Source organism: Gymnoscopelus braueri, assembly GCF_963280865.1.
Source record: "Gymnoscopelus braueri genome assembly, chromosome: 9".
Classification (NCBI taxonomy): Eukaryota; Metazoa; Chordata; class Actinopteri; order Myctophiformes; family Myctophidae; genus Gymnoscopelus; species Gymnoscopelus braueri.
In genome coordinates, this window is record NC_137610.1 from 7,564,102 (window position 1) to 7,592,073 (window position 27,972).

General features: G+C 40.9%; 1 protein-coding gene across 2 annotated transcripts in view; it reads left to right on the forward strand.

Annotated features, from left to right (window-relative positions):
* The window catches only part of immp2l (inner mitochondrial membrane peptidase subunit 2), a 205,012-nt gene that overhangs the window by 16,426 nt on the left and 160,614 nt on the right, over positions 1 to 27,972 (forward strand). For both annotated transcript variants that reach the window (XM_080436703.1, XM_080436704.1), the window contains 2 exons: positions 9,553 to 9,690; positions 18,397 to 18,500. In XM_080436703.1, the coding sequence (XP_080292829.1) occupies positions 9,556 to 9,690; positions 18,397 to 18,500 (239 nt within the window). In that variant the 5' untranslated portion in view covers positions 9,553 to 9,555. The remainder of the gene's footprint in view (positions 1 to 9,552; positions 9,691 to 18,396; positions 18,501 to 27,972) is intronic.

Genomic DNA, 27,972 nt, shown 5'->3' on the forward strand with positions numbered 1-27,972 from the left:
ATGTCTTTGGATATACAAAAACAAGCTCATAGCGCTGCACCGAGCGCTATGAGCTTGTAGATCTGCTATTTTTGCAAAAATCTTGAAAATGCGTGCAAACATTTGTAAAATGTTTTGTTCCAGGGACCTCCAGAAGCAAAGATTTGAGTTGAAAATGTTCAAGATAAAAAAAAAAAAAAGCAGATATACAAGCTCGTAGCGCGGCACCGAGTGCCGCGCTACGAGCTACGAGCTTGTAGATCTGTTATTTTTGAATAGCCAAGAACGGTATGCGTTCCCGGTCTTAATGGGTTAAAGTAGAGACTCGTCTTGTCTGATGCAGATGGGGAAATAGCAGCTGGCTGGCTCCACAGCGCAGCCAGGGTCCTTTAATGGCTGCGCCTCCTTCTTCTGGCTCTGTCCTAAAGCTCCTCTATCCTATAGGGCTGGCTGATACAGTATGACTTCAAATCACTATCACACATTGGTGGAAAAAGTACTCAAATGTTTTACTTAAGTAAAAGTACCAATACTGCAATGTAGAAATACTCTGTTACAAGTAAAAGTCCCGAATTAAAATTTTAATTGAGTAAAAGTACAAAAGTATTGGTATGAAAAGGTACTTAAAGTACCAAAATGTTTGAAAATAGCAGATCTACAAGCTCAAAACGCGCCGCGATACGACGCGTTTTGAGCTTGTAGATCTGCTATTCTCAAATAGCCTAGGTATAAAATAGGGCGAAAGTGGTTAATGTATGTTTTATAATGTAATAATTTGTTATCTGCAAAGTAACTAGTAACTAAAGTTTTCAAATCATTGTAGTGGAGTAAAAGTACAATATTTGCCTCTGAGATGTAGTGGAGTAGAAGTAAAAGTATAGACAATTGGAAATGCTCCAGTAAAGTAAAAGTACCTCAGAATTGTACTTAAGTACAGTACTTGAGTTAATGTACTTAGTTACTTTCCACCAATGCTATCACGATTATTTCAAATGGGAGGGTCCGTGGCCCTAATGTTAATGAAAAGGGTTGAGAGGGTCTGCTCTGGTGCAGTGCAGTTCTCAAACCTTTTCAAGGACCCCCAAATTGAAACGTATTTGGTCGTGGACCCCCGTCTCAAAAGGATTTGTGCCAGGGAGGGACCCCCAAAAGAGAAGATTTGTGTTAAAAAAAAATCAAAATGATAAAAAAATTTTTTTTCAAAAAGTACACAATCTACAGGTTTGTAGATTCGTTATCTATAATAGTCAAAGTATAAAACATGGCTATACTACTAACACATTTTGCTGAGGACCCTCCTTGGAACCCCCAAGGGACCCCCTGGCGGTCCCTGGGACCCTTACATTGAGAACCACTAGCTGTAGTGTCAGTGTGTGAGTCACCTCCAAGCTATACACGACGCGGAACAGCCTATTTAGCCGGTGGTGGTGTGATGTGACATAACCGGGCATAACTTTTTTTGACACGGAGGAGGTTGTTATATAAAATAAGCCGTACAGTGAGTAATCCCTTTACACTAATCACACCAAATGTATTCATTGACGGGGGAGGAGGAGGAGCCGTGTGATGTGAGCCGTAACCGATGCTCGCTCAGCCAAAACTAAGGTGATTATTGGAGGAGAGGTGTCCGTTTTTTTCCCGACTGTATAAGCTCACAGGATGCAGAGAGGCCTGCACCGGGCCAGGCTATAGTGTTCCACAAATGGGATTTGTGTCTCTGATGATGCAGAACGAACGTCAAGACTGTGGTTCTTTTCTCTTCGAGTCACCAGCATGCAGCTAGAACAGCTTTTTAAACCATTAAATCCGGGAACGCATCTGTGTCATTTTTTTGATGTCTTTGGCTATTCAAAAATAGCAGATATACAAGCTCATAGCGCGGCACCGAGCGCTATGAGCTTGTAGATCTGCTATTTTTGGATTTTGAATTTCTGCAAATAAATGTATCCTTGAATATACTGTATATTTTTTCAAGCGAACATTTGTATCCGTCAAATGTCTCAACAAATGTCTCCTAAATCCTAACAGTTTTTTTGAAAACACATTATGTTGCTATATCAGTGGCTGGTTCTGAAACTTCGTCATGTCAAGGACCCCCAAAATGATATCTATTTGACCACGGACCCCCATCACAAAATACTTTGTTCCAGGGACCTCCGGAAGCGAAGATTTGAGTTACAAATGTTCGCTTAAAAAAATATATATATTCAAAGATTTGCACAACTTTTCATGATAAAAAAAAAAAAAGCAAATCTCCAAGTTCATAGCGCGGCACCAAGTGCCACGCTATGAGCTTGTATATCTGCTATTTTTGAATAGCCAAAGTATAAGATGATGGTTAAAGTGGTTCAATTCTAAAATGACAGATGCTTTCCCGGTCTTAAAGGGTTAAAAGTAGGGCTACAAGCTGCTATCGATTACCTTGTTAGCGATCATGCCAGCCAGGGGTCTTCAAAGGGTTTCAGGCCAAGGAACCTCTCTCAGCTGAGAGAGAGTTGAAGCAGGGACCCCCACTACATATTGTATAAGAATTGTGTTGCAGATTAAACTTTTTCATAGATGGTTTTGTAGACTTGTTTGACAGCTCTATCATCAGTGTTGTGTTAATTCATGTTTTTGTTTATTTTACACTGTCTTTTCTATTAATATGTTGGATTCATGTTGATGTGTATTTTCAGACATTTAACCATAAACCCTCAATACTTAGTAAACTTGACCTTTGCCTCTGTGGCTCTGCGAGGCGTTGTGAGCTTGTAGATCGTCTATTTTCGGCCAATCTACAAGCTCACAACGCCTTGCAGAGCCACAAAAAAAGCGATGGTAGGGTTCAAGAGGTTAATGTAAAAAAGTTCCTATCGTATCACACAATGATTTGGCGCAGTCGGTAGCGCTGTCGCCTCACAGCTAGAAGGTCCTGGGTTTGATTCCCGCCGGGGACGCTGTGGGCGCTGTGGGCGTGTCCTCTCCTCCACGTCATCAGTGCCCATACCCTAGGTGGGGTTGGCGAAAGGGCCTTTCTGTGTGGAGTTTTCATGTTCTCCCCGTGTCCCCTAGGCCTAGGGTAGGTACCCTCACAAAAAACATGCTGTAATCCTGGTCTCTATACTGCCTCCCCCTGGTCAGCCGGGGCGCCTGATGGAGGGGAAAGGAACTGGTTGGAATAACGTGTTCCTTCCACGTGCTACGTCCTACCGGGGAAACTTCCCCCCTGTGTCAGGTGATAAGAAGCGGCCTGCTCACTCCTCATGCATTGAAGGAAGCATTAGCTCAGTCCGGGACTCTCCCCAGGCTGGCAGAGGGAGAGTAGTGCCCATGATTACAGCTTGGGCAATTGGCACTGGGTGAAAAAATGGGTTACAAAAATCGTTGAAATGTGTCTAATTGGTACCTATACAGTGGACACTATGACGTCTTTTCATAGTTTTAGTTGTAAACTCACGGCTTGTAGCTTCCCCTGCAAATCACATTGTGCAGGCAATTATTATTATTACTCTTATGCCTTCTACTCAATGTCGTGGCCGGGTGCTCCAGTGCCCCCCAAAAAAAAAAACACTTGTGGCCTTCTCTCTTGTCTCCCTCCATTCCACTCCGTATTTTTAAGCAGCTTAACTAAGACGCTCCGAATTGTCTGAGCCCACGAGGGGCACATCTTCTTTGTGGCGTTAAGTTGCAAAATGTTGGAGCGTGATTAGCGTAATGGGTTAATGGGCTCGATGCCCAGAGACGGCCGTTTTTAAATCTCCAGACCAGATGTTTTGACAATTCACGAGGGGAGACGGCGGGGGGACGTGACTGGGATGTACTTTTCCCCCCCTTCAACGAGCGCTGTTTAATTGCCCCTGAGCAAATCACTGAAACCTTTTAACTGCTGCTCGCCGGTCAGCTGTTTAACCCATTCAATCCTCTGTCATTTTAGATTTCTTTGGCTATTCAAAAATAGCAGATATACAAGCTCACAGCGCGGCACCGAGTGCCGCGCTATGAGCTTGTATATCTGCTATTTTTGAAAAATCTTGATTTTTTTTGCATATATATATATTTTTAAAGCAAACATTTGTAACTCAAATATTTGCTTCTGGGGGTCCCTGGAACAAATCATTTTGAGATGGGGGTCCGCGGGCCAAATACATATCAATTTTTTTTTCTAAACCCTAACAGTATGTTGCTATAGCTGTGGTGTAGTGGTGCTCCAACTTTTCCGTGTCAAGGACCCCCCAAAATGATATTTATTTGGCCGTGGACCCCCCATCTAAAAAAAAAATTGTTCCAGGGACCCCCAGAAGCATAGATCGGAGTAATTATTTTTTGCTTTAAAACATTCAAAGATTTCACATTCAAAGATTTGCACAAATTGTCCCAGAGAGCAAATCTACAAGCTCATAGTGCACTTGGTGCCGTGCTATGAGCTTGTATATCTGCTTTTATAGCCAAATAAATCTAAAAATGACACAGACGCGTTCCCGGTCTTAATGGATTAAGGAATATCGCCCAATTGTTAAGCGGGAGAGGCAGCGGATTCTCCCCTCTCCCTGTTAATTACCCCGAAGGCCCTTGTGCTGTAATTAAGAATCTGCTCTCGGTCAGCCTGCCTGGTTCAGACCATATCGTCTCCGTCTGGGTTGTGAAACCTCATTTGTCCAAAAAACTGTTACTTTTCAAGATTCAAATCCAAAAGCATCAAAAGTAGCAGATCTACAAGCTCGAAATGCGTCGCTTCGCGCCGCGTTTCGAGCTTGTAGATCTGCTACTTTTGATGCTTTTGTGTGACGCCGTAGTGTGATCGAGTAGGGCGTTAATTTACGAAAAAACTCGAAAAGTTAGAATATGGAGTTAAGAGGTTTCTGCCCGACAACAACGATGTGCACCTGAGCCTTTGAGAAAAGGCAGCAGATGGTATATTTCACCCTTATTAAATGCAGAGACCAATCTTAAAGGGATAGTTCACCCTCAAAATGTTGCATTCCTAAGGCAATAATTTGATGACCAGCAGCGGTGTTCCGGTAGGAGACACAAAGAGTCTCCTTTGTATCTCCTACCGGAACCACTGCCTACCGGTCTGCTGGTCATCAAATTATTGGCTTAGGAATGCGACAAGAACCAAAAAATATCCATGAATTCAAGTCTCCATGGGGTGACTAATCAATCAATAGAAAAACGTTTTTCTTTGGGTGAACTATCCCTTTAAGTGTTTGCATCCCCAGTTTTCAACCTCTACAGTATATATTTTTTACCCCAGATTTCTACAAAAAATGCCCTACTTCTCCAAAACACGAGACATGCAAAGTATGCAGTTTTATGAAAAGTATGCAGTTTTATGAAAAATGACGTATTATGCTTTATTCATATGAAAGGAGCTGATCTACAAGTTTTACAACTTGTCGTATCAGGCTTTAGCAGATGTTCTCTCCCCCGAGGTTGTCAGCGTGACCTCATTACCGAAAAATGACCTTTTGTAGCATTTTTTCTTTTAGGCTCATAATAATTCATAAGTCAGATCAAACATCTGAAGGAGGCTTCCCCTATGATATCTGTCCTGGTCCATTTAACCCATTCAATCCGGGCACGCATCGGTGTCAGATTTCTTTGGCGATTCAAAAATAGCAGATCTACAAGCTCATAGCGTGGCACTCGCTGCCGCGCTATGAGCTTGTATATCTGCTATTTTTGAAAAATCTTGAAAACGTGTGCAAATCTTATATACATTTTAAAGCAAACATTTGTTACTCAAATCTTTGCTTCTGGGCAGGGGTGCAATGCTCGCTGGACGGCCTTGCACGCCGTACCGGAACCTATTTGACCAGGAGCACACGCAGGCACACGCATAGATTTAAAACTACTTTAAAGGTTCTATGACATTCATTTTCACTTTTTAAAATTTTTATATTTTTTGGGTTTTTTTTTTTACCTCAATTACACCCAAAAAAATCTTTGAACATTCAGTAGATTTTCTGTAGTCTGGGGTTTTGGAATAATTAGGCTGAAAAGTAATCTGAGCTTGGCCCTTCGGCAGTGAAGTCACAGGCGATTAATCCCGCCCACTCTCCTCCTCGCCCCTCCCCTCCCCTATCCTTTCCTTTGGGGGGGGGCGGAGCAGAGGCGATGATTGACAGGCAAAATCCCTCAACAGCGACACCTGCCATGGATCAATGGAGTGGAATTTTTTGTTAAAACTTTTTATACACGTTTGAAGGACCATGACAAAGACTTTTAATGTGTGGTAAAACTGAACGTCATGAAACCTTTAAATTCGCACCTCAACAAAGTTTTCAAAGGCTCCCGACTCACACCTAGCGAATTAACATAGGAATAAGCCTAGATGCAAATCTAGGCTTGCCTCTCAGTCCATTGTGTGACTTGCAGTGTAGGTGTTAAGCGACATGCCCGTCACGTCATTGAAATAGAGTGCAAGAACATACCAAATGAGCATTGCATGCCTGCTTCTGGGGGAGGGGGTCCTGGCCAAATACATATCTCTAAATGTTTTCTAAATCCTAACAGTATGTTGCTATATCATTGGTGCTCCAACTTTTCCATGTCAAGGACCCCCAAAGTGATATGTATTTGGCCGCGGACCCCCATCTCCAGGGACCCCCATAAGCACAGATCAGAGTTTAAGGGGGTCATTTTTTGAAATCTTCACATTGTTGTGAGCTATTGTGACCTTTACAAATGGCCCCGTTCAGAAGTTTATATTCCACAAAGTGCAGACCCACCCGAGACATTCAGACCAATTGTGTCCAGATGACTGTTAAAAGACGTTGTGTTATCTGACTAATTGTAAAAAGAGATGAGATGTTTTATTCTCAAAACAGCCAATTTCATCCATCGTATACAGTAAAGCAATTTTTCATGTCAAGGACCCCCGAATTTATATATAATTGGCGGCGGACCCCCATCTGAAAAGGTTTTTCCAGGGACTCCCAGAAGAGAAGATTTATGTGAAAAACTATTATCAAAATTATTCAAAATGCTGTGAGCTTGTACATTTGCTCATTTTGAATAGCCAACATATAAATGGATAAAGTGGTTAAAATGATTGTGATGCTGTGTTTACATATTTTGCTGGGGACCCCCTGGGGGTCCCCGGACCCCACTTTGAGAACCACTGGTGTATAACGTTAGCCTCATAACATAATTGCCTAACTAACTTTTTGGTCAAATTGACGTTTTTGCCTAGCTCTACTCTCCTGTAACACTTCTGCATCCTTGTGCCTTATTGCCTATGTCCTAAGCCAATCAGAATACATTCCAAAATGACAATTTCAATATCTGCCTAAGTTTTGACTTGGGCAGAAATGATTTTGAATGTAGCAAGCATCCTGATAGGCTGAGAAACATAGGCAATAAGGCAGAATGAATCATCAGTGTTAGGAGAGTAGTTAGGCAGATATAAATAAAGGAAGATAAACATGACTTAGGTAAAATGAGTCATCTACATGACAGAAAGTGATTTTTTTTGTTTAGTCTCTCCTGAAAAAAGTTAGGCAATTATGCTTTGAGGCTAACAATATAACACAAGTTCACTGAAGTTTTGATATTTGCCATCTCATCTCATAATTTTCTTGAATGACAACATCCTCAGACACAATAGGATAATCACGTCTGGGGTGATTTTATCTGTAATGGGAATAAATGCAAATACCTAAATTGAATCTATATACTGTACATCATCAGTGGAGAAGATCAGCCATAATCTTGCTGATACAGTTGCATTGTTTTAAAACACCCCCTAGGGCTTGATGCTGTTAGGAAGCAATTTACAGTTCTCAAGCTATGCTCGCATTAAGGACTATTGTGATCAAAATCGTCGTCAAACTGTATCTCCATATTTCAACTTTTTATGTGTTATTTTTTTCTTTAAATGAATACCCTACTTCATTGTACAGAGTGTCGCGAGCTTGTAGATCTTGAGTATCTAAATGTTTTCCAATACTTTAAACTTCTACTCCACTACATCTCAGAGACAAATATTGTACTTTTTTACTTGGAATAGACTGTTAATAATGAGGGTTAGGGTTACTCTCTCACTCAACGGTAAACAAACCAACATACAGTATAAGTGTATCCAGGGTACTGTATCTGCACATTTCCAAAGTGACAAAATGAAAATTAATAATAATAAAACCATTATTACGTCAAAAGTAACCAACAAACTATACTATAAAAAAAATCAAACATTGGCCAAGTGGTCAAATATTACCCAAGAAAGAGGCAAACATTTGAAAACATTGCGAGGTGTTATGAGCTTGTTTGGCTATTTTCACAATATTTATCTGCGGAACAGAGTCAAACTAAATGTAATTCATCAACTCCTACAATTCTAAGTGCTTGTCAGGGTGTGTGTGTGTGTGTGTGGGGGGGGTCCCCAGTTCAAATATGATTATTTTGGGGGGTCCCCAGTTCAAATATGATTATTTTGGGGGGTCCCCAGTTCAAATATGATTATTTTGGGGGGTCCCCAGTTCAAATATGATTATTTTGGGGGGATGAAGCCACAGCCTGAAAAGTTTTGGAACCACATAGAGCACAGAACTCCTGATGTCACTTCCGTGACCCCCACGGGGTCAAAGAGTTATTTTCCCCACTCTTCATGTTTTGTATTGCAACCCTTATGACACTAACTCCAAATGCACACAACCACCCTTACCTTATCTGTAACCTACAGTCAACTGCCACCACCAGCTGTAGTTTGAGCTTTTGTTTTGTTTTTCCATTCGTAATCATAAATATTCATAAGTAAACTGTGGTATATAATCGCAATAATACACTCAAGGTCACTTTACCGTGACAGGCAAGTAAAGTCGTATTAAAATGCAAAGTTACAAGTACGCTCAGCATCATGCTGTATACAGTTATGGGTCAAATACACCATGGCATACAGCATAACACCACTAAACAGCCATTTTCTACCGTTCAAAGTATGACGATCTTCATTTTGACAAACACTTTCCATTTACCGCTATTGAATAATACAATAGATACGGTATGCAGTACCTGACATACATTTGTTGGTGGAAAGTAACTCAAGAACCATTTTCCGCTTTGTCATACTGTACAACCAAGGTATATGGTAGCCTGGAATCCTGCTCCGTTTGGCTGATTTTTTCTCCATTTTTTCTCTCTCTCTTCGCTTCTCAATCTGGATATCGTGCTATTTCCAAGGGGCGGAGCAGGGCGGGACGGGCATTCATGTTATGTAATGTACTGTACTGCATTGGTTCTCAAATTGGGGTCCGGGGACCCCCAGGGGTCCTTGGAGGGGGGTTCCAGGGGGTCCCCAGCTAAAGCAGTTAACCTGGCATCACAATCATTTTAACCACTCCATTTATAATTTATGTTGGCTATTCAAAAGTAGCAGATCTACAAGCTCGTACATCTGCTATTTTTTTAAAAACATAAATCCCCTCTCCTGGGGGGTTTTCCTGGCACAAAACCTTTTCCGATGAGGGTCCGCGGCCAAATACATATCAATTTGGGGGTTCTTGACATTAAAAAGTTTGAGAACCACAGATGTAATGTAATGTAATGTAATGTAATGTAATGTAATAACTGTCCCTTCTCCCTATCATACAGGTGATGTCTCATCAGGCGGGGACTGGCCGCAGGTACCTCAAGGCCTTTGTGAGTGGCTTCTTTGTGGCCGTGCCTGTCACTGTCACCGTGCTGGACCGACTGGCCTACGTAGCACGAGTAGAGGGAGCCTCTATGCAGGTACTATACTCACATACACTGATCTGTATAATAATAATTACCATTATACTCAAATACACTGATCTTTATAATAATAATTACCATATACTCACATACACTGATCTGAAGCAATGCTTCCCAAATGTTTTAGCTCGAGACCCAAAAGAGAAATTTTATGTCTCCCTGGGACCCAAACGTGTGAAAATAGCAGATCTACAAGCTCACGACGCATCGCGATGCGACGCGTTGTGAGCTTGTAGAGCAGTGTTTGGGAAACACTATATTATAGAGTCATACTTGAGTAAAATTTCAAGGTGCTATTACTTTACTTGAGTATTTCCGTTTCTTGATACTTTAAAATGTCAGACAGCTTTATTAAATAGTTACTTTGCAGATTTAGATTAATATTACAAAACTTTATTAAGCAATTAAGCCCCCTATTTATACTTAATCTATTTATGTACAAGCTCACAACTATTAGATTGGACTATTTTGAAAAAACTAAACTTTTGAAAAAAAAACTCTGCATACTGAGTGCTTTTACCTTGATACTGTAAGTATTATTTTGATGCCAATACTTTTGTACTCTTTTATGCACGTAACGGTTTGAATACAGGACTTTTACTTGTAACAGACTATTTCTACATTGTGACATTACTGCTTAGGCAATCTGGGAACCCATCGCCAAATAAAAAGGAAAAACAGCGTCCTCTGCTGTTTTTTACTCTTTCACTTGGCTCTGGGACGAGCTGAATGGCGCACCCGTGCGCAAGGAAACCGGGGTTTTTGGTCTGCCATCAGCGCTCCACTTCCGGTGGTGCGCTTATGTTTTCATTCCCACTAACAATATTTCTACACGGAACACTAACACCACTTCTCCCAGAGAACATGGATCGTTTTGGTTTTAAGCCCACTTGTTTCTATGATGAAAGAGCAAGTTAAAATGTGAATATCTTTCCGTGGTTTTGTCTGCTCCAAGGACGCTATTGTTAAATGAGTTTCGGTTTGTTTTCAGTGGGAAGGGAGCGCACAGACAGTAAATCCCGCCCACTACATTTGATTTGGTAAAGCGCGGCCTGTTTCCTGATCTGAAGGCACGCCCACTTGTAAGCTAACGCACACACGTTCTGAACGGGGCTCTCGACAGATTCAGTAGCGCAGCTCTCAATCTGTTCTTGAGAGATTACTGCTTAGGTAATGTCTTCCGCCACCGCAACACTCAACCCTCCGGTTTATAACTGGAGATGGTTTTCTTACCCATCACTGTAGGCTTTATGAAAAGGTCGGTTGGCCATCATTAGCTCTGAGGAGAGAGATAGTTTTTTTTGATTATCTACAAAGCCTTACTTAAGAAATTGCCTAATTATCTTAACAGCTTATTAAAACTTTTGCAATCACCAGACCCGTTCACAAGATTACTTGGTTTTAAACATTCCCACTGTTAATTCTGAGCTGGGTAAGACCGCCTTTCATTACTATGCCCCTCACATGTGGAACTGTCTGCAATCACTTATAAAACTGGAGAACTTAATTTCACTTCCTCGCTTTAACCCATCAAGACCGGGAACGCATCCGTGTCATTTATTAGATTCCTTTGGCTATTCAAAAATAGCAGATATACAAGCTCATAGCGCGTCACAGAGTGCCGCGCTATGAGCTTGTAGATCTGCTATTTTTGAAAAATCATGAAAATGTGTGCAAATCTTTGAAAATATATATATTTTTAAAGCGAACATTTGTAACTCAAATATATCAAACTAAAGATTTGCTCAAATGTTCACGTTTTTTTTTTTTTTTTGCAGATCTACAAGCTCATAGCCGCGCTATGAGCTTGCATATCTGCTATTTTTGACGTTCCCGGTCATAATGGGTTAAACAGCTTGCGAAAATTACTCTTGAGATCTGTCGGTACTTGCATTCTTTGCAATTCTGAAACGTCTATTATCTTGTAATTTGTTCTTTTTCATTTTAAGCTGTGTTTACCGCAATCAGGGCATCATTGGAAAATAGCTTGCTTTCAATTGACCTTCCTGAATAAATGACGGTGGAATGAAAAATGAACATGCCTTGTACAGGCTATAGGGTGATCTAAATGCCAAGTGGATGGAAACAGTGAAATCCCCAGAGTTGTACACAATGCAGTGTGTGACTGTTTAGCATGCATTGTTTTCTCGGGTTAATTGGTGTGCTTTGGATTGTAGACAGTTGGATGAATGGCTTTCACACCGAGGCCAATGGTTTTGTTATTTATATACAATGTAAATCAAACGTTTGGATCATTGAGTGGGACACTTACAGCCAGGCACAATTTATGGCAGTTACTCAATGCAGTGGTTCTCAAAGTGGGGTCCGGGGACCCCCAGGGTTCCTTGGTTGCAAAATTCGTTAATATAGCATCACAATAATTTTAACCACTTTAAGCATTATGTTATACTTTGGCTCTTATAAAATAGCAGATATACGAGCACTTCCTGCCGTATGAGCTTGTAGATCTGCTTGTAGATCTGCTATTTTTTTAAACACAAAGCTTCTGGGGGTCCATGCCACAAAACATTTTCAGATGGGGGTCCGTGGCCAAATATATATCAATTTGGGGGTCCATGACACAAAGACTAATAATAAGCAAATACCTAAAAGCCACCATACCGACTGTTTTTGAGTCACTCTAGGCCTGTCACAGTTATTACATAATTGCCTGATCACATTTATTTGAGATTATTGCAATTATTTTTTACATAATCATCATAATCTGTATCGATTCATCTGTTGGAAAAATAGTGGAAACAGACAATCTATAAGGTCACATGGTATGGTCCATGTATGAAATTGTATGATAAGGTATGATAAGGTCCCAAGTATGAAATTATGAAATGCAAGGCCTGTTTTGACCATAGTACATTATTTATTTAGATTATTCATACCTCTCATTGTCAGTCATTTCTTTGTATATTTAAATGATTTGTCTGCCCTGTGCAGTTTTTGTTTACAAAGCCTAAAAGGCAAACTAAAATGTGATTTTCATTTATGTGTTCCAATGTTCAATGCCAAAAACACAACTAAATAAGGAATTGCTATTATTTGTACCTGGAGTAGAGTATGAAGTATAAAAAAATGAAGTATTCAAGTAAAGTACCTCAAAATTAGACTTAAAGCGGAACTATGTAACTTATTTTTTGTATGGTAGAGTATGGTATGGTACAATATAACTTATACAATTGAGGTGGTTGTATTGTGTCTCCCTGCCCTTCTATTGAGACATTTAGATTGTGTCAAAGGTCATGTCTCACCTAGACACAGGATCTGACACGAATTTTTACCTGATGGTCAAGATTCTATTTATCCCCTGAGCAAGCAGGCAGGCTCTATTAGCTCAATGGTAAAAAATATCAGCACTTGCGCAGGAAACCGGGTTCAAATCCGCGGTAGAAGAGGAAAGTTATATAGTGCAGCTTTAAGAACGGCACTTTAGTAAATGTTACAACGGTTATTCTTGTGCAAGATGTCTGGCTAACAAATCCTCCAAGTCTCACAAAAGAGAAAATTGAACGATAATGTAATTTCTCCCCAAGCACAATCTTAAGCACAGAAAAAAATAATTATACAGGAAAGGTTGTGTCCACACAATCGTTATTGCAAAAAAAATTGCAAATTTGCAATAATTTTTGACCAACCTGTCAAAAATTTGACAGGTTGGTCCTATTTGAAATGCCTGCTCTAACAAGAGTCTGGCAAATGCACCGTCGCAGAGACATTAAACGATATGGATGCTGTCGGGCAGAAACCTCGTATCTCCATATTTCAGCTTTTTGTAATTCGTGAATTAATGCCCATACATTGTGTGGTACAAGCCGAGAGTGTCGCGACAAAACACAACACACAACACACGTTGTGTTATGGACACACAAGGTTTCCACCTGACATTGATGATATCGTTGCTGTCGGGCAGAAACCTCTTATCTCCATATTCTAACTTTTTGTCTTTTTGTAAATTAACGCCCCTTCTTGATCATACTACAGCGTCACACAAAAGCATCAAAAGTAGCAGATCCACAAGCTCGAAACGCGGCGCGAAGCGACGCTTTTGAGCTTGCAGCTGTAGCTTGTAGCTTGTTTTTGAATTTGAATCTTGAAAAGTAACAGTTTTGGACATATGAGGTTTCCACCCGACAGAGACGATATAGACCCACAGCGCAAAATGTTTCAAACGCTGTCTCTATTGATTGATTTGCTAAGTACCGGGAAATGAGGGCTCAATAGCTATCTTCTCCTGGCGCAACTTGCTCACCAGTGCAACAGAATGCTGTGGAAATTACACAGCAGCTGTTTGTACGCCACAGTTCAATCGATTGAAAGACATGGTTCTGCTTGTGTATTGTCTCTGCATTTTGAGTTTTAGACGTGTTCATCTTGGCCCTTCACTTGCAGCCAGTAAGTAAGCCTTGCCGAGCCCTGTGGTCCATTAGGTCAGGAGTCTATCTCCTGTTTCTGTAGCGTGACGGCGGCTTGATGTATAAGTACACCCCCTGGACATGATGTACAAGTACACCCCCTGGACAGTGGTGTAAAGTTATTAAGTACATTTACTCAAGTACTGTATTTAAGTACAATTCTTTGTATTTCCAATTTTCAATACTTTTATTTCTACTCCACTACATCTCAGAGACAAATATTTTCCTCTTACTCCACTACAATTATTTGAAAACTTTAGTTACTTTGTAGATTTTGATTATTATTACAAAACATACATTAACCACTTCAGCCCTATATACATTTGGGCCATCCTCGCGACGCATTGTGAGCTTATAGATCGGCTATTTTCAAAAGATTTTTTTGTACATCCTAATAGAGCGTCGCAGTTCCCGCCCACTTCCTGTTTTTTTTGGTGCCGGAAGAAAAAACTCAATGCATTTTTCCATTGACATTTCCAAAAATATTTATATCTATTAATTTAAGCCTCGAATCAAGCCATCATGACATGACATGAATCATGACCATAAACGTTTGATTCTGTGATTTTTTTTTTGTTGAAAACGGCAAAACAAAGGGTATTTATTAAATATAGTATATCATATAATTAAATATAAAATAAAAAAAAATCACAGAAAAAACGTTTTATGGTCATGATTCATGATTCTCGTGATGGCTTGATTCGAGGCTTAAATTAATAGATATAAATATTTTTGGAAATGTCAATGGAAAAATGCATTGAGTTTTTTCTTCCGGCACCAAAAAAAACAGGAAGTGGGCGGGAACTGCGACGCTCTATATACAATAGAGAGTCGCGCGCATGCATGGCTGTCTGTCTGCGTCTCCAAGCTGTTTGCGTGTCTGGGTCTCCAGCGTCTATACTCTCATACGGGTCCTCATGCTCTCTCTCAATACAAACTGATGGTCACTCGACCATGCTCTCTCCGCCAAGACAAAGTTACGTTTTCGCTTTCGTTTTTGCCTCCGCGCACCGCTGTTGCAATGAACGTCTACAGGCTACTAGACGGGAGCCCCGCGCAGCGGCTAGACGGAGGGGCCGCACCTCTAGTTTTATACATTTGAAAACTTGACTTTACTTTACTTGTAACAGAGTATTTCTACATTGCAGTATTGGTACTTTTACTTAACCCATTAAGACCTGGAACGCATCTGTGTCACTTTAGATTTCTTTGGCTATTCAAAAATAGCAGATATACAAGCTCATAGCGCGGCACCGAGTGCCGCGCTATGAGCTTGTAGATTTGCTATTTTTGAAAAATCTTGAAAAAAAATTACGCTATAATGCCGAGTGTCAAGCAAGGTGGCATTGGGTCTCATTTTTTATAGTATTTGGTATGACCCGGCAGTGGCCGGGGATCGAACCGCGACCTCCCAATCTCAGGGCGGACACACTAACCGCAGTTAGAGATTTAGATTTAGATTATTATTTCAAAACATACATTAACCACTTAAACCACTATTTTTTGGCTATTGAACAAAAAAAATGCAAATCTACAAGCTCACAAGCTCTGGAACAACACAGCGTGTTAATATGCTGAAAAAGTGACAAAATGATAAAGTGTATCCCAGCTGCCTATAACAGATACATTATTTTGTTTGGCTGGCAACACTCATAGAGGATATTTTATTTTCGTCAGACAGATAAGAGACATGGTGTCAATTACTCTGACAAGCGTGAAATGGCATCCATTCTGCTGCTGTCCTGTGTCTAGTGTCACACCATACAGTACATATTCCATGAATAAGTTGTAATAAATAATAAGGCAGGGGTGGAGGTGTTTGTGGAGGAAGTCACAGACAGACGTACATTACATTACAGTGCAGTAGATCAGTAGTTCTCCCAACTTTTTCCCCCGTATGTATTTGGCCGTGGACCCCCCCCATATGAAAAGGTTTTGTGCCAGGGACCTCCAGACATTTTCAAACATTTAAAAAAAATAACAGATGTACAAGATCGCTGACTGGCTTTGTCAAGCTTCTGTACGAATACGAACACGGTTGGCCCGTGTTTGGGGGGTATTGGACACTGCACGTACTCCTACTACGGGCTGGGGCGTCTCCTGTCAGCAGGGAGTGTTGGGCGGAGGTTCTACGTCCTCCCGGTGGGGGATCCTCACTGGCATGTCAGCCAGTGGTACGATAGAGAGAGCAGCAGTGACAACACACAACAATGGGGAGGAATTGCACAATTGCACAACCAACCACCCAAAACATTACACAACCAATTGCTCAAACAAAGCAAAACCAAAACATTACACACATGAAATACAAAAAGAAGGGCTTATAACAGCGGTACACAGCAAAGACCAGGTTTCACACTCAACTGGAATTTAAGGCCAGGAAGAAAAAGTGAGGCTTTGAATAAGTTGTCACAGGAAATCAGGGAGATCGTAAGGTGTAGGGGGGGAAAAAAGAGCAGACCAAGGTCTAGTTTTCTAAGTATTGAGGGTTTTAAGTGTTTAGTGGTCTGAAAATACACATTAACATGAATCCAACACAACGCTACACAGAGTCTATGAAGCTATCGATGAAATCTATGAAAAAGTTTAATCTGCAACACAATTTTAAAGCAATATGAAGTGGGGGTCCCTGCTCCATCTCTGTCTAAGCTAAGGGGTCCTTGGCTGGAAAAACGTTGAAGACCCCTGTCACACAAAAGCATCAAAAGTAGCAGATCCGTAGCAGATCCACAAGTTAGTTTTGAGCTTGTAGATCTGCTACTTTTGCTATTTTCTATCCTGAAAAGTAACAGTTTTGGACAGGTTTCCACCCGACAGAGACCATATCGTTGTATCGCCATAGTTTAGCCATTTTTGTGTGAATTAAAGCCCTTTATTGTATTTTTTTTCTCCTAAAGTAATCAAAATGAGCCTACAAGCCCACAACGTGTCACAATGCGTCACCTTGTGAGCTTTTAGATCTGCTACTTCACTACTTTAAAAAAGAAAGTGAAAGTGTCTTTGGGTTTTTATCAATATTGAACCAATGGCAACATATTAACCCAGAGCTTGTGACTAAATAATAACTACATTGTACACACAGGTAATTTTTCCCCCCCCATTTCCAGACATTTCCCCATTTTTCCAACCATTTACAATACAAACCATCATCCTGACAGAGGAAATGGTTGAGATAGATAGCCTTCTGGCCTTGCCTGTTTAATCCTTTGTTATGAAGTGCAGAGCGCTGCACTTCTCACACATATCTGTCACAAGCAAACAGCAAAATCTAGACAGGATTTTTTTTTTTATATGGAGCGCTTTTTTTTTCAAAACAGCAGCGTTCAATTTATTTTTGAGGGGGATATCACGGTTTGATTTGATTTAGTACCTCTATACCCAGGAGGAAATCGTCTCTGTCGGGTGGAAACCTCATAACTGTTACTCTTCAGGATTCAAATTCAAAAGCATCAAAAACAGCAGATCTACAAGCTCAAAACGCGTCGCTTCGCGCCGCGTTTCGAGCTTGTGGATCTGCTACTTTTGATGCTTTTTGTGTGACGCTGTAGTACGATCAAGTAGGGCATTAATATACGAAAAAAATACAAAAAGTTGAAATATGGAGATATGAGGTTTCTGCCCGACAGCAACGAAATGCGTAAATTAAAAGCATCGAGGCGGGAACGCCTCCGCAACTATCGGGAGGGGCGTTTCCAATCTCTCTGATTTCCCTGTAGTGTGAGCCCAGCTTTAGCTACAGTATGGATCTATTTAGAGCAGCGTTGGTTCCTAACCAGTGGTAGAAAATAACTAAGTACATGTACAATTTTGAGGTGCTTTTACTTTACTTTAGTATTTCCAATTTTCAATACTTTTACTTCTGTTTTTTTTCTTTAATAATAGAGTAGCCAATAATTTTTACCCCCATTTTTCTCCCCAATTTAGTCGTTATGCCAATTAATCCCCCCCTCCCTCCCACACACACATTTCTGTGTTGTCACTGCTGTTGTATCCTACTGAGTGAGGAGTCCCCAACGGGAGGTCTACTCCTCCCGCCCAACACTCCCTGCTGACAGGTGCCGCTCCAGGCTGTAAGGGTACGTGCAATGACCAATATCACCCTCCCCGCCCGGCTTCCCTCCCCCTGAACACCCCCCCCCGCAATGCGTCGCATTGCGGGGGGGTGTTTAACATCATTGGCTGAATGAATGTAAGTCAGTGCAAATTGTGCAATGTACCCAAAAGTTTACAAAACCAACATGTGTGTGTGGGTGTGTGTGTGTGTCTTGTCTTCCTAAAGCCTTCCCTGAACCCCGAGGGTATCTCTGCATCTGATATAGTGCTTCTAAACCGATGGAGTGTGAGGAACTACCAAGTGCAGAGAGGAGACATCGTGTCTGTCATGTAAGTAACCACATGCTTTTATCGGGAAGCTCAAAAAAAGCTGTTTTTGTGTGAAGCACAAGCTGGTCTATATACGCTAGCAGTGACTTTTTCACCACTTTTTCGTCACTTTCTTTTCACTGGCTGTCCTTTATAAGCCAATGGGGAGTCCACAATGCCTTCCCATTCTCTGAACGGGTGTAAGAGCGTCATCACTGACTGAGTGACTGAACCAGTCAGCGCAACGTGTTCACCGGAACGTCCTCTCAGGCTATGGGATCATAACTGCCAGCATAAAGAAAGAAATGTTGGTTCAATAATCGAAACATGTTTTATTTGATTGATGAATGGCCCAAATAACACAGTTTGCTGACAGCACCCCTCCCCCATGGCCCATCTGATGACGTTGTCAGCAGATACAATAGCCTAGTTAAATTATTAGATCATTAGAAACTTGGTAGTACACATTTTTACTATGTTTTGGTTCATGTTTACAGTTAGATGTTGGGAATGCATGAATGAATGAAAGAGTGCATGAATGAATCCACTAGTAGTGAGCTTTAGATGTGAAAGGCACCTTAATTTAACTCAAGCGTTTAATATATTGTATATGTATTTTTGGGTAATGTTTAGTAAGATGCAAAAGTCATGACAGTACTTTTCAAGGGTTTTAGCTTGCCACAAGCTGATATAATATGACTGTGTCATTCTTTGTTATGTTTTGATCTGATGATGTAATCATCCATGTATTATCAAATCATGGCAGATAGCATCCAGGCAGAAGCTGGCCTGGATGCTAGAGGAGTAGGAATATCTTATAGAATGTGCATTGGCTTCCAACTTTTTTTTAAAGATCAGGGCCCACTTGGAAATCACTTGGAAAGCGTTCGTGAAGCCAGAACCACTTATACTGTTTCTAATGTGAACAGTGATTTGTGGTTTGTGATTTGTGGATACATCCATTGAATCTGCTAAAATGTAGACTAAATTATAGGATGTGATAATGATTTATTATAGGCTTTATTGATATAGCACTTTTCATACATCGAAATGCAGCTCAAAGGGCTGTACAATACAGCAAAAAAATCTAAACGGATGAAAAACAATACAAAAATCTCAAACAGTGATGCCAAGTACAAAAACAAATCCTTAGTTATAAGTCCCACTGGCATGCATGCTGAGCCTCCCAACAGGCAAGGAGTACTCGAGTGGATGTTTCTCCTTAACTGAAGTGTGGGGAACGAAACCTCCTTCACTTTGTCACTTATTTGTAGTGAAAACACCCAGACAAGAAAACAATGTACAGTGTGTCCTTTATATCTCAGGGAAGTCACTACACTCTGAATAAACAAGTACTGCTCAGAATGAACAAGTTACTCTCTAACTCACCATCATAAGTATACCGTTACTTGTTTTTTCTGAGGCAATGAGTTTGCACTTTCAACTTGTTCGATTTTACAGTGACTGTCGATCATTTGTACGGTATTCTCAACAACAGCTAGCCTTCCACGCGTTGTTAGGTGTTGTTGGGTGGTTTGAGATGGAGTGAAAAGTTCAGCCAAATTCTCTGCATGGACCACCATGTCATATCTGCAGTGCAAACAAACTCTGAAACGTTGACAACCCAGGTTCAACATGATACTGTGTGAAAGCAAACCTGGGGCGAAGAGCCGATACTTACTGTGGTTTGAATGGGTTCAGACGCCGGTCAAAGTCATGTGGAGTACATTTTTATTATAGCCCAATACCACAAAACATGTCCCAAAGGGCTGTACATAAAAACAAGCCATGATAAAACAATAATAAAATAAAGCACTGTGATGCACACGTACACACACGTGTACAAATCACACTCACACACATAAAAAACAATGTAGGCAATTTAAGATAAAGACAATGAGCTGGATGACTGTAATTTAGAGCTTTATTCCAAGGCTGTTGCGAAGAGGTGTGTTTTCAGTTGACTCTTGAATAGTGTTAACTAGTACGTTGACAGGTTGAACCTGTGTTCAGTACGTCGTCTCTGTCAGGTGGAAACCTAATGTCCAAAACTGTTACTTTTTCAGGATTCAAATAAAAAAATAGCAAAAGCAGCAGATCTACAAGCTTCGCACCGTGTTTCGAGCTTGTAGATCTGCTACTTTTGATGCTCTCACTATAGAGCATTGGTTCTCAAAGTGGTGTGTTAATACAGCATTACAATCATTTTAAACACTTTATTTAACTTTATTTTACAATTATACGTTGGCTATAAAAAAATAGCAGATATATAAGCTCATAGAGCGTCACTTCATGCACTATGCACTTGTAGATCTCCTTTTTTTTATTGTGATTTTTTTTGCAAATCTTTGAATATTATATATTCTTTTAAGAGAACATTTCGAACTCAAATCTTTGCTTCTGGAGGGTCCCTGGAACAACATATTTTGAGATTGGCCAATTACATATAATTTTGGCCTTGACATGAAAAAGTTTGAGAAGCACTGCTGTGGAGGGAGTTTGGGGATTGTGGGTGCGGCGGTGGGCACACAAAGGCGATTACTGCGGCTGAAATTAATACGCCACTTTATCCACATCCCTCACCCACCACTCCCCCCCCCATGCATCCACATTAGGCACCGCCACCACTTTCACACTCCCCGCTTTGGTCTGGAACTCTGTGGGAAGTCCAATGTGGCTGCTAATGAAAATTCTCAGCGGGGGTGAGAAAGAAAAGCCGGCCTCCCTCGCTCACAAACTGCTCTCCAGACTAGAGAGCCCACTTTGAGTGCTGCCTATAATACTATCACCATCTGGACATGATGGCTGCTTGGGACGTGTGTGTGTGTGTGTGTGTGTGTGTGTGTGTGTGTGTGTGTGTGTGTGTGTGTGTGTGTGTGTGTGTGTGTGTGTGTGTGTGTGTGTGTGTGTGTGTGTGTGTGTGTGTGTGTGTGTGTGTGTGTGTGTGTGTGTGTGTGTGTGTGTGTGTGTGTGTGTGTGTGTGTGTGTGTTGTTTTTTAGGTGGCTTTAATGTGGACATAAACAAAGTATAATGTTTGAATTACCAACCATGAGCAGCTCACCTGTGCGCTCATCCATCCTTTACATTGATTGATTGACGTTTTCATTGACTAAACATGCATATTGTTTGTTGTTGTTGTCGGGGAGAAACACGTCGCTTTGCGGCGTGTTTCGAGCTTGTAGATCTGCTACTTTTGATACTTTTGTGTTGGGCATTCATTTACGAAAAAACACAAAATGTAAAAATATGGAGATATGAGGTTTCTGCCCGACAGCAACGAAATATTGGTATTGGACATTGGCCAAATATGTTATTTCAAACATCCATATGGTCCCACCATTTCCAATTTGCTTATGTGTTTCTCTTAGGACTATTTGCCTTTAATTGGCAATGGTTAGTGCTGTAAATTGTTTATTCTGTTGATAATGTGTTGTTATTTTTATTGCTTGGTTGTCTGTAAAGCACTTTGTAGCTTTGCTTAGAAAAGTGCTCTACAAATAAACTCATTATCATTATCATAAGGGTCTATCCCTAATGCATAGCATATGTGTCAGATGAAGCTCAAATATGCTCTCATAAGTGTGGGAGATGGCAGTCTAAATTTCAATCAATGCTTAATTTCAATTCCTGTGGGGGGAAACAAACTAAAAAAAATAGACAGCAGCTGAAGTGTGTGAAATGTGACAGCCTTTGGCAGGCTGTTTGCAGAAGAACAAAGTGAAATTATGTTATGAGGAACACTTAGTGGGTGTGAGTTTTTTTTTTTTTTTTACTGCACAGACATTGTGTTTGTGTGTGTGTGTGTGTGTGTATGGGGGTGTGTGGCGGTGGAGTTCTCATAGGCTTTGTTCAGACTGCAGTTTCTCAAATCTGATCTTTAATACTGATTGTCCACACTGTTATTGTCTGAGACTATGTTTTGCCCCCTGTCCATCCGTCTGTCCATCCGTCTGTCCATCCGTCCGTCCGGCTGTCCATCCGTCCATCGGTCCGTCCGTCCGTCTGTGTACAGCTAATCTCCGGCACCATTGGACCGATCGGCGTGAAACTGTGCACACACACTCCCTGGAGGCCAGAGCAGAACCTCTGCCCCAAATGTTTCACATCGGCCTGTTATAGCGCCACCAGGAGGCGGATTTTTGCAAAGTAATCAAAGTCCAAACATCATGCAAATCGGTACCCATTAACCTCAGTCATGTGATCAAGACAGATCTGTCCGATTTTTCATATTCCATCCTGATTGGTAGGCAAACGATACGATACGATACGATATTGGGCTCACAACTTCGATACGATTTCGATACGATACGCACTTTTTTATTATGAAAATATATATAAAGCAAATAATATATATAAAAAAGCAAATGCAAACAAATAATTCTGTTTTTGCATTATTCAGACATGCAAAGTGTGGCAAAGTGTGACACCTGACCCGAAAAAAAAAAAACATGTTGTCACCCTTTTCACCTCGGGGCTGTTTGCATGCCTGATTATTATTATTGTAAAAAAAAAAAAAAAAACGATATTTTTTCCCCCCAAAACGATACATATCGTCACGAAAACGTATCGCGATATATTGCGGGACGATATATCGGCACACCCCTACTGATTGGCTAAGTTTGGCTTCCAAAGTTTGTGGGTGGCCCGTTTTGAACAAAATGCCTCAAATCATGAACGCATCGTCTGAACGCAAAAGCTGTAAACTTTACATGCACATTCCCACTGGGCCAAAGATGCTACCCTAATTCTTTTCAAATCGGCCTCATGGTGGCGCTATAACAGGCCGGTTCGTGTTTTTACCTATAACTGGACTGATCGACGTGAAACTTTACACGCACACTCCCTGGCCTAGAGGCCATTTTTCACATCTGCCTTTTATAACGCCACCAGGAGACAGATTTTTGCAAAACTAATTTGTTTGCTATTACTCCTACAGACTTTGTCCAAACATCATGCAAATTGGTACACAGTATCTCTATAGCCATGTCATCAAGACGGACCTGTCTGACTTTTCGTTTTTTTATGCTGTTCAGACTTGATAAAAACCCATCTGGATTCCAAAAATCTGATTTGGGCTGACAGTGTATGTACGGTCACACTAGAGTTTGATTCTGTTCTATGTGGCCGTCTTTTTGCAATGGTCTTCAATGGGAACGGAATGTTTTGTTGGCATTGCGCGGGCAAATTAGCTGATCTACAAGCTCACACTGCCTTGCATGCAGCGTGAGGCAGTGTGAGATCTAGCTAATGTGTTAGATCTAGCTAATGTTCCCCTCAGAATAGGGATGCTAGGGTTAAAGTAGTTAATGTAAAAAAATGATTTGGCAGCACCCCTTTAGTAAATCTGAGGACCCCCTGTTGAAGACCCCTGCTCTAAAGAAAACTGTTGCGTGACCAGGGGGTCGGACCTGAAAGTGAGTGACAGCCTGTCACTGACTGAGGTTGCCTGGCAACGTGAAGACTGCTCTGCTTTGTAGAACATAGACTCCACAAAACAGGCGGGCACGCACACCCTGCGTTGTGTGACCGCATAGCCTCAAGGTGGCTCTCCACCAAACAGACTACTTCAGACTACTACAGACTGGCAGTTGGGTCGGACGATGTCGGATGTTCGGGTATCCAAAAGTTCTGGTTCGCCACACCACACAAACAATTGCAAACGGTGGGCCGATGGCACCTTGTTGTGCGCATGCGTGATGAAATAACTCTCCACACCAGGAGATGGCAGTAGTCTGCAGGAGCCAGCAGTACTCGGAGAGCTTGGACCAAAACAAAAACACAGAGCATTTTTGCACCAGTCGTAGTACTGCTTTGCTTTGGAGTTGATGGGTATAGGATTTGAGAGTTGAGAATATGGTACAGTATCCAGTTCAAATGTGCGACGGACAATGTCTCTGGCTTATCTAGGCTTTGCTTGTACCAGAAGTAGACGAGAGGTCTACTTCTCTACGGCAGTGGTTCTCAAACTTTTTCATGTCAAGGACCCCCAAAATGATATGTTTTTGATCTCAAAATATTGTGTTGTTTGTAAGAAAGATTTGATGTACAAATGTTCGCTTTAAAAATATGTATATTCAAGGTAGCAGATCTACAAGCTCATTGCGTGGCACTCGGTGCCGTGCTATGAGCTTGTAGATCTGCTATTTTTTAATAGCCAAAGTATAAAAGCTTAAAGTGGTTAAAATTATTGTGATGCTATATTAACACATTTACCTGGGGACCCCCTGGAACCCCCCCAAGGACCCCTGGGGGTCCCCGGACCCCACTTTGAGAACAAATGCTCTACGAAGCCTTTACCCTCTCTCTCTCGGCTTTCGGCGCTTCCCTACAACTTAGGACCCGACACGACGGCGTGCACACCGCCCATTCGACAACAGATTTTTTTCCGGCCACATACGCTTTCCAACGTTTACCGCTGACGACGCCCGTGCGGTGGAGAGCAACCCTGGTTCTCAACCACTGGACCACCAGTGGTCCTTGAGGGGGTTGCAGGTGGTCCCCAGCTAAATGATGGAGAGTCGGTAACCAAATGGACCCTTATAGATCTTTAACTCTTGAGAGTGTAAAATGAAACCAAGTGGACCCTTATAGATCTTTAACTCTTGAGAGTGTAAAATGAAACCAAGTGGACCCTTATAAATCTTTAACTCTTGAGAGTGTAAAATGAAACCAAGTGGACCCTTATAGATCTTTAACTCTTGAGAGTGTAAAATGAAACCAAGTGGACCCTTATAGATCTTAAACTCTTGAAGATTCTTTTTAATTTATTTTGAACAATGATCAACTTTTGCCTGTTATCTCTCCTATGGTACCACAGTGACATCAATACAGCATGGAATTGTGGACAAAATCGTATCCAATGGTAACAACATATTCATTAGTCTTGGGGTCTGAGAGTCTAAAGCTCATCAAACGGTGGTCCCGTTGTTGTATATGTTATTTATATATGTTATTCCGAATAAATAATGGACCTCGATATGAAAAGGGTTGAGAACCACTGCTTTAGAGAGCTGAGAAGAGCAGTGAGTGGATGGATGGTGGCTCGCTCTGTGAGATGAGGCCTAATATAGTTCCATAATTACCCCAAGATGGCAGCCTCTCCCTGCCATGGACGTGTTGTTCTTCTGCCTGTTGCTGCTGCTGCTGTGAAAAAGCATGTTATGTTCAGCCATTATGGAAGAGGACTGTTCCTGGCAGAGAGAGAGACACATGCACACGCACACACACACACACACACACACACACACACACACACACACACACACACACACACACACACACACACACACACACACACACACACACACACACACACACACACACATACACACACATACACGTTTGTATTACTATACTTGTGAGGGCAGCAACATTTTAGGATGGCAATTTTATGAATGGCATTTTTTCAAATGTTTTGGGCATTTTAACCAATAGCTGATCTCGGTAGATCTGCTATTTTCCTGTTAGTGACGTCGCCGCACAACTAAGTATAAAATAAGGAAACTTCTAACCTAAATCTGACCTCTAAGTGTCTTAATCCTAAATATAACCTCAACCTGAATCTTTTTTTAAAATGTTTAACCTATATTTAAAAATCCTTTTAAAACCATAAAACGATAATTTTTCTTGTGAGGACCTGGAAAATGGTCTACTATACTTGTGTGGACATTTGGACCTCACAAATATAGTAATACGCACGCGCGCACGCACGCACACGCACACGCACACGCACACACACAGCGTCAGTGCTGAATGGTGATGTAGCCTAATCTGGCAGGTTAGGCTAGAGAGCACTCGCATTGGGGCTTTTCTACGGTGGAAGAGCCTTCTTCTTTTGGCCAGTGATTCATGACACGATGCTGCAGCATTATGGCTGTTTGGATCAGTGCTGCAGCTATGGGTTATCTTCTTACACATTATTCTGTCGCTTACTTTTTCCATCATTCGAATACTCTAGAAATGCCATTTGTTTTTGGTATTTATTTTTTATATTTCAACAAAATATTATTTAATTACTACTGAACACGTTTCATCGTGGCGTGCGGTCTGAACGCATCTTTAGTCGAACAAACCTTGCTAGTAGTCGATGAGTCCTTATCTTTCCATAAATGTTTCTTATCAGTGGTGTAAAGTAACTAAGTACATTTACTCAAGTACTGTACTTTTTTGGGGGTCATTTTACTTTACTGGAGTATTTCCAATTTTCTGTACTTTTACTTCTACTCCGCTACATCTCAGAGATAAATATTTTACTCCACTAGAATTATTGGAAATCTTTAGTTACTAGTTACTAGTTACTTTGTAGATTTGTATTATTATTACACAACACACTAGCCACTTCAGCCGTATAAAGATTTCGGCCATTTGAAAATAGCAGATCTACAAGCTCAAAATGCGATTGTGAGCTTGTAGATCGGCTATTTTCAAAAGATTTATTTACATTTGGAAACTTATGAAATGGCATATTCTGCACAATGAGGACTTTTACTTTTGGTACTTTAAGTATATTTTGATGCCGATACTTTTGTACTTTTACTCAAGTACATTTTGAATACGAGACTTCTACTTGTAAACAGAGTATATCTACATTGCAGTATTGATACTTTTACTTCAGTAAAAAAATGTAAGTACTTTTTCCACCACTGTTTCTTATACACTTTAGATATAATCGTTTAATTGTGCCAGGCTATAACTTCCAGTAGCCAGTAGCCATTGTTAAAACAACATTAGAATGTTCAGTTCTGAGAAGGCTGCTCCCAGTCTCCACATGATTATAATGCAGCAAACGCGCTTTGACAGATTTCCTGATACATTTAAATTGACAGTTTAGCTGGAATCTCTGTGAAAATTTGAAAAATCACTAGATATTTCATAAATGCATGTGTGAAAGAGATCCGTATTGGCAGCCTTGTTCGTGAGGGATTTTCATTTAAGCCACTCAAGAAAAGAACTCGCTTTAGCGTTTGCCAAGAGCCTCCCGCCCTGCTATTTAAATTTCAGATATGATGCTGTCGGGCAGAAACCTTACATCTCCACATTTTTTTTTTAATGTTTTCTTTCCGAAATTAAAGGTAGGGTAAGTTAAATAGCTCTATATTCTGATAGTACTCATTGCTATAGAGTGTTTGTTCAGTAACAGAAAATACGTTTTCAAGTCGGGATACCAATTTTTATCCAATCAGGATAGAGAACTCAGTCAGATACAGATTAAACAAGTGAAATTGGAAGCGATGACGCGAAGAAATGAGCAGACAAAATTGGAAGCTCAAAGAGCTTGTAGATCTGCTATTTTTTCGGCATGCAGCTTAGTATAAATCAGGCATTAAAACACCATCAAGGCACCGCCAAAATATGTTTCAGTCGACTAAATCAACTGTAGATTTAGTCGACTAAAATCTTATGATAGTTAGTCTACGAAAACTAGACTAAAAGTAAAACATTTCAGGTGACTAAAATATGACAAAAACTAAATGGAATTGTATTCAAAAGACT